Source organism: Panthera pardus, unplaced genomic scaffold, assembly GCF_024362965.1.
Source record: "Panthera pardus isolate Hobbes unplaced genomic scaffold, ASM2436296v1 HiC_scaffold_17, whole genome shotgun sequence".
NCBI lineage: Eukaryota > Metazoa > Chordata > Mammalia > Carnivora > Felidae > Panthera > Panthera pardus.
Window position 1 is genome coordinate 144408884 of NW_026526732.1, and position 7159 is coordinate 144416042.

General features: G+C 55.5%; 1 protein-coding gene across 1 annotated transcript; it reads right to left on the minus strand.

Moving 5' to 3' along the window:
• Positions 1–990: 990 nt before the first annotated feature.
• Positions 991–5678, minus strand: PIM1 (Pim-1 proto-oncogene, serine/threonine kinase). The gene is made up of 6 exons (XM_019456979.2): positions 5187–5678; positions 4956–5062; positions 4799–4849; positions 4339–4705; positions 2604–2780; positions 991–1821 (listed from the first exon to the last, which is right to left on the minus strand). Exons 1-6 carry the CDS (start codon positions 5266–5268, stop codon positions 1664–1666), a joined length of 942 nt encoding a protein of 313 aa, XP_019312524.1. The 5' UTR covers positions 5269–5678; the 3' UTR covers positions 991–1663.
• Between the last annotated feature and the right edge of the window lie 1481 nt (positions 5679–7159).

Genomic DNA, 7159 nt, shown 5'->3' on the forward strand with positions numbered 1-7159 from the left:
CGTGACTGACACCAACTGACTAGGCCGTATAGTGTGTTGAGGGCTCTAGAATCTGCATCAGAAATAGAGGTTGGACCCCTCAGGCCGAATTTGCCCACCGAAGGCTGCCCCCCACCAAGCCTTTGGCCGCATATTTATTTCAGAAAGGCTACTAGCCCACATGTCCTGTTGAAGGAAACCCAATTTAGGCTTAACGCTCTCTTTTCTCTCAGGAGATTGAGGCACCCGCCAGGAATTCAACAAATGAGCCTCCCCTCAGCACGGACAACACTTTAAAAGCCACAAGTTAAGACAAAGGTTTTTATTCAAAAAACGCCAAGTATAAAAAAAAAAAAAATAATAAGATCTCTTTTATTCCCCTGTACAGTATTTCACTCAGATAAAACCAGCAGGCTACATACTGCTCAAAACACAGCCCCAGAGAGGATCCGGAAGGCACACCATCCAGAACTGCTTTTCATATATCTATCCTATGTACACCAGTCAGCAATGCCCCTTCCCCTCCCCCACGGAACCCATACCCACTTGGGCGAGTAGGTGAGGGGGCCCCGCAGCAGTCAGGGAGCCGCAGCAGCTGCCCCGCCTGAGTCCCCGTCACCCTACAAACAGAGCGAGCCCTCCCCTAAAGGTCCCCAAGTCAGAGGAGGAAAGGAGGAAAGAAACTATGGCAGCAGCCGTGGAAGCTTGGAGCAGGAAGGGAACCAAATAAATAAATAAATAAATACATAACGTTGACCTCCAGGTTAGAATGCGCATCTTTTCCAAAAAAAAAAAAAAAAAAGAAAGAAAGAAAGAAAAGAAAACAAAAACAGGTAAAATAACTTAAAGGCAAAATTAAAAAAAAAATTCAATCAACTACAATCCTTTTGTACACTACCCATGCCGACTGTACACACATTTACAGTTTTTCTGTTGATTTGCATTGTTTGTGCATTTTTGTGTGTGTGAGGTCTTGGCTTTGAAACAGTTAAGTAAAAACCAAAAAGGAAGACCAGTTCACTCGGAGTTTTACTAAAGGAGGCAGAAAAAGGGCAGGTGGCTCAGCGTTTGGCCCTGTAGCCTCTTCCATGGCACCTTTCATAGGAAGGATGGGGGGAGGGGGACAGGAGAGAAAAATAGGGAACCAAACCCAGGCAGATTTTTGGAGAAGCAGCAGGTAAAAGAGGCAAGTTCAAGTATTTCTCCCAGCACAGCCGGAGTCCCCACAGAAGGCACTCAGAAGAGTCGGAAGAGGTGACAGGGACTTCAAATGTTGCTAGTCCTATCCTACCCCAACCCGTTTCCCCCCTACCCGACCCATCGCGGCATTCAGCAGAACTCGTGATGAAGGGAACAGTTCCATGGCAGGGTTCTGACCCTCCCCCCTCCCCCCCCCCCCCCCCCAGGATTTTGCAGAGTCCAGCCAAGCCGGACCTCTTTGAATAGGAGAGAGCATCTACGGGAGGAGTTGAGGCCTAGGACGCCTGGAGAGGAGTCTCTTCCCCCACTGTTGGGAGGCAACCTCCAGGGGCCTGGGGTCTGGAATGAGTTGTAAATGTTGTTCCTGTTATCAAGCACTGTCCTGCTTGGCGAGAAGTGTCACTGGTACTCTGGGAAGCTGGAAACAGAAGCTTCCCCTCCCTTGAGCATCTGAGGGGGAGGGGAAGACCTGCCAGAAAAGCTGCTATTTGCTGGGCCCTGGTGACAGGCTGTGCAGATGGATCTCGGCTGTTTCCTGGGGCAGGAGGACATCTTGCATCCAGGGATGGTTCTGGATTTCTTCGAAGGATGGCCGATCTGACGGTCTCAGGGCCAAGCACCATCTAATGAGATGCTGACACTCTGCAGAAAGCAAGACAGACAGAGGTTACAAATGACTCAACCTGTTTCTGCGATGCAGAGGTCTTGCTCATTTGCTTCCCAGGGGCCCACTACAGTCTGGGGTCCAACAGAGACCACGAACCTCCTAGAACTAGTTTTCAATGGGAAGGTATGAACTATAAGAGCTGGATCTTCCAACTTGCTTTCAGCTAAAAAAACAGCTCCCCTCTTAAACCTGTGGTTTTCAAACTTCAATAGCTGGGGCCTTTCCCACGACACCCACTCACTAGAAATAGGAAGAATGATGACAAGGGATTTTGATGAGACATCAGTGAGCATGATGAGGTGATTCAATTCACCTACAACTTACAAATATGAACACCACCCACAATGAGGTCACTGGAACCACAACATTTAGAGAGTCTGCCTTAAGGGAGAAGGCTCAAAGAACCCTCAACTTTTCACTCTGTGGCAAAAGAGCCAGGAGTTGAGGGATCAGGACTGCTGGCACAAAAACAAAAAACAAAATAACAAAAAAAACAGCTTTCGGCCAAACGAGATGGTCTTTTCTTCACAATATTCTCACACATGGTCTTCCTATGGCCTCCCAGGGAATGCTCAACACAAACCATTCAATTCCTGAGCGCCAGCTCTCCGGAATCACTGGCCTACGACTCTGCTAAACCAAGGGTCGCGGCATCCCCTGGAGAGGTGAAGCTCTCCAGAATTCAAAGACTGTCCCCTGAGGCCTAACCGCCTTGTGATTCCTGCTTCTCTTCAACAAGGGGCTTCCCAAAAGTTACCTGAAGAGACCCTCTGCCTGAAGAAAACTTGGCCCCTGATGATCTCTTCATCATGCTCAAAAGGAATATCTCCACAGACCATATCATACAGCAGGATCCCCAGAGACCAGACGGCGGCCGACCTGCCATGGTAGCGATGGTAGCGGATCCACTCTGGGGGACTATACACTCGGGTCCCTGCGAGCCGGGGGAATAGAAAGGAAAACACGCTTTTAGCAAAAAAGAAACAAAGCAACGCATATAGCGAATGACTCTTACAAAATAACAGCACCACTCCACTTCTCCCGGGACAGGAGCTGGGCTAACTCTATTTCCCCCCTAGGCTAAAAGGAGTGGATGAGTGGCATCTTTCCAACACAAAGCCTTCCCCACCTCTCTACCAGCCCAGACCATACATCAAAATTCTTTACAAACTGCTCCTACAGACAAACAGCGCTGGCCACAAACCCCAAGCCTGAGGCCCGCATGCGCTAGGACCACCCACAATGGGACGAAGGGATGAAAGTCTGCACAACCCAGGGAGGTATCCCAGAATATCCTGAAACTGCATGAAGGTGTCCCGGGAGCCTGGGTGATTCTCTTCTCAGCTGCCATCCAGTCCAGGGCCCTTATACAACATACTACATCCTAAAAGACAGGGTGCCCTTTGAGAGGCCTTCCTCCCCTCGCTCTGAGCGCCGCGACAGACATCCACACCCTGTCTTCCCCCCACTGCAAAGGTAGACAGCGCTGCAGAGCCGGTTTCAGACCACGTGATTCCTGTTTACAAACTTTGGGTTGTAAAAAAAAAAAAAAAAAGGTGGGGGCCATCCCGCTTGTGCTCACCAGGGGGCAGCAAAGACTCGGAGGAAAAAACAAGGGAGGACCCGGCCAGCCATTAACTGTTAAATACAAAAAAATGCTGCCCAACCCAGCGTCCTCCAAGGGCAAATAAACACAAACCACAAGCCCCAGTCACAAGTTTTGAAAGGCTGTAGTTGGTTAGGTTAAGCCGCTCAGATGATGACCCACCCTCCTTTGCTTTGATCTCAGGCTCTCTATTCCATCTTTTCTGAAAGAACCCGCTCCAAGCCCCTCCCTAGGGTAGGTTTTCATCCTCTCTGCGGAGACACCCAACTAATTTTCAAACCAGCAAGAGATCTTATTTCACAACATTCATTCCCGACTCCCTCACCCCACAATGACAAAAAAGAAATAAATAAATAAAGAGGAAGCACAATAAAATGAGTTATTTAGTGAAACTACTGTTTCTATCCCTTTATCCGTCCCTAGATCAAAGGGGAGAGAAACTGCAGCTCTAAAAACTACATCACAGAAAACTCCTTTATAAAACAAAACAAAAATTACAAAGCCGGCGTCAATTTTCATCTCTCCCGCTCTCTCCTCCCTCCCCCCCCCCCCATCCCTTTACTGGCGGGGAAACTGGGTCAGACTTCAGAAATCTGGGCTACGGCCGGTTGCCCACAACCTCTTATTCATCGGAAAAGCTTGGAACCCACTGAATTCCACTTAAAAAATAACATCATGCCAGAAACATGACAGGTTCAGCTGGCTGGAAATCTCCGGCTTTACTACGCTGGGAAGCTCTTCTTCGCCCCACCCCTGCTAGCACCGAGCCAGACGGCCCGATGACCTTTACAAAGGGCCGAAGAGGGAAGCCGGCCGAGGCCTCCAGGCAAGGCCAAGTCACCTGGGCAGCTCCCTCCCCGGCAGCTCCCTCCCAGGCCTGGCTCACCATCGAAGTCCGTGTAGACGGTGTCCTTGAGCAGCGCCCCCGACCCGAAGTCGATGAGCTTGAGCTCGCCGCGATTGAGGTCGATGAGGATGTTCTCGTCCTTGATGTCGCGATGGAGCACCCCGCAGTTGTGGCAGTGCCGCACAGCCTCCAGCACCTGCCAGAAGAAGCTGCGGGCCAGCTCCTCCTGCAGAGCCCCCCTTTCCGTGATAAAGTCGAAGAGGTCTTGCACCGGCTCGGGCCTCTCCAGGATCAAGACGAAACTGTCGGGCCTCTCAAACCAGTCCAGGAGCCGAATGACGCCGGAGAAGCCCGAGCTCACCTTCTTCAGCAGGACCACTTCCATGGGCACTCGGGTGCCATTGGGCTGCAGGGGCGAGGAGGCTACGTTAGGGCGGGAGTCGGAGGGGACCCCTCACCCCACCCCATCCTTCAGGGTCGCTCACTCCAAGGCACTCACCAGCTCTCCCCAATCGGAAATCCGGTCCTTCTCCACGTGCTTGATGGCCACCTGGAAACCCCCCAAAGAGGCTCCATTAGGTCCTCTCGCCGGGGCCAAAGCACACCCGAGAGTCTCCCGCCCGGCGCGCCCTCCCCACGGCGGGGCGCCCACTCACCGGCAAGTTGTCGGCGACCCGGATGCCTGAGTAGACCGAGCCGAAGCCTCCGCTGCCCAGTAGCGGGCCCACCTGGTACTGCGACTCCAGGGGCTCCTTCTCCTTGCCTAGGAAAGGGGGAGGCAAAGGGGACTCAGTGCCGGCCCGTGAGGGCCCCCCCTCCCAGCTCCCAACCCTAGGGGTCTAGCCGCCTCCCCATCCCGGGATGGGAAGTGGGGGGTGGACGCTCACCGGGCGCCAGCTTGGTGGCGTGCAGGTCGTTGCAGGGCGCGGTGCGCAGGTGGGCAAGCGAGTTGATTTTGGACAAGAGCATCCCAACCTCCAGGGTGTCGGCGTAGGGGCTGTGTCTGGAGGAGCTGCAGCAGGAGCTGGGGCTGGGGTTATGCCGGTGGCTGTGCCGATGGCTGGAGCTGAGGCTGCGGCTGGCGTTGCGGCTGCGGCTGCGGCTGGCGCGGAAGGCCGAGGGCGAGTCGGAGGACGACTGGGGGCGCTGCCGGGGCTGGCGGCTGGCGGACACGCCGGCGGGGTCAGTCAGCGCCGAGGGCGGCGGGGTGGGCGGCTCGTGGCGCTCGTGCGGCAGCGCCGCGGCACTGGGAGCTTGTAGCTGCTGCTGCTGCTGCCGGTCCCGCCACCGCCGCCGCCGCCGCCGCCGCCGCCAAGTCCTGTCGGGCCTCCTCCGCCACCGCGGCCGCTGCAGCAGACGCCCGGCTCGCCCAGCCGCCAGGAGTAAAGGGGCGGAGCGCGCCGGCGGTGGCGGGGGGGGTCGCGGGCGGGCGGGGATGGGGCGGGGCCTCTCCGGGAGGCCTAGGCGGGGAGCCGGGCTGCCGGGCCGGCTGAGGGAGGAGAGGGGGTGGGGAAGCGGCGGGACAGGGCGACTCCCCTCGGCCCCCGCCCCGCGCGCTCCTTCGCCGCGCCCCGGCCCCGCCCCCGCCGGCGCGTCTCCAGCCAACCAGAAGCTGACTGATCTGCATAACGCGGCGCGCCCCGCCCACGCCCCGCCCCGCTCTCGCGGTCAGAATGGTCTCTACGCCGCCACGACGTGGCGGGAAGGAAAAGGCGCCAAAATGGAGGGGGAGGGGCGCGGGGCGTGAGGGGAGGCGGGAGCTGGGTGTCGAGCCGCGAGGGAGGAAGGATGGGGAGGGGCGTATCGATTCAAACCCAAACAATAACAAAGCCATCAAAGGCCGCCGGAGGCCGGCTCTGCGGCTCTCTGTTTCTCGGAGGTTTTTGGGTCAAGGGCTCGAGCTGGAGCATAACAAGTTGCGCGGGGACGACGGGCGTCGGTGTGTCAGGCGGGGAGGCCGGCGCGCCGGGGAGTGAGGGACTCTGTGTGTGTGTGGGGGGGGGGGGGGGGGGGCGGGGTGCCGACGAGGGTGGTCCTCCTGTGTGACTCAGACCCGAGACCTCCAAGTCAGTTTGGGCGGCTTCACGAGGCGCTGTGGGCTCGGGTTGGGTCCCCGGGGGTTGTGTGTTGGGGGCGCGTGGGGGGCGAAGGAGCTGCAAGATGTGAGTCACGGCGGTTTCACCGAGGGAGTGGAGGTGTCACAGGCCTGGAATAAAACCGGGGGAGAGCTCGGCTTATTCGGGGGAGGGGTCCAGATCGCGGTTGTTCCAGCTGGTGGAAAAAAAATCAGCCCCCAGATTCTCGAGCCGGCGTTTATTTTAAAAATGCAGACAAGTACCAGTGAATCCTGATTCCTGAGAAGTGATGTGTGTTAGCGTGCCCGGCAAAGAGGAATCACGAAACAAATGTTGGTATTATGATGCCAGATGCTGTCTCAGCCCCTCCTGTGAGGGCGGGAGAAAGAGGAAAATTCCTCACCGAAAACGAGGGTGGGAGGGCGCGCTTGATTTAATCAGAGTTTTCGCGTTGTGTTCACCTTTTCATCAGCCTGTTATTACCAGTCTGGCAATACTAGCAATTATTGGCTGCACCGAGTCTTGTCTCAAAGGAAATCCCCCCACTCTCTGCCCCACCGTGGAAATAACGCGGAAAACTGGCCAAATCCACTTTCAGCCTTTGTCCTTTTAAACTTCACGTAGAGTTGATAACGACGTGTGAAATGAGTCCATTAAAATTCTGTGTAATCCATACATTGAATTGTCGGTGGCCTAAGTCATCGAAAGCTAACTGCATCCCGTTTTAATATTTTTCAAGTGCCTGTCACTTAAAGGAGAAATGGAAGTTCGAGGATCTTAGCTGT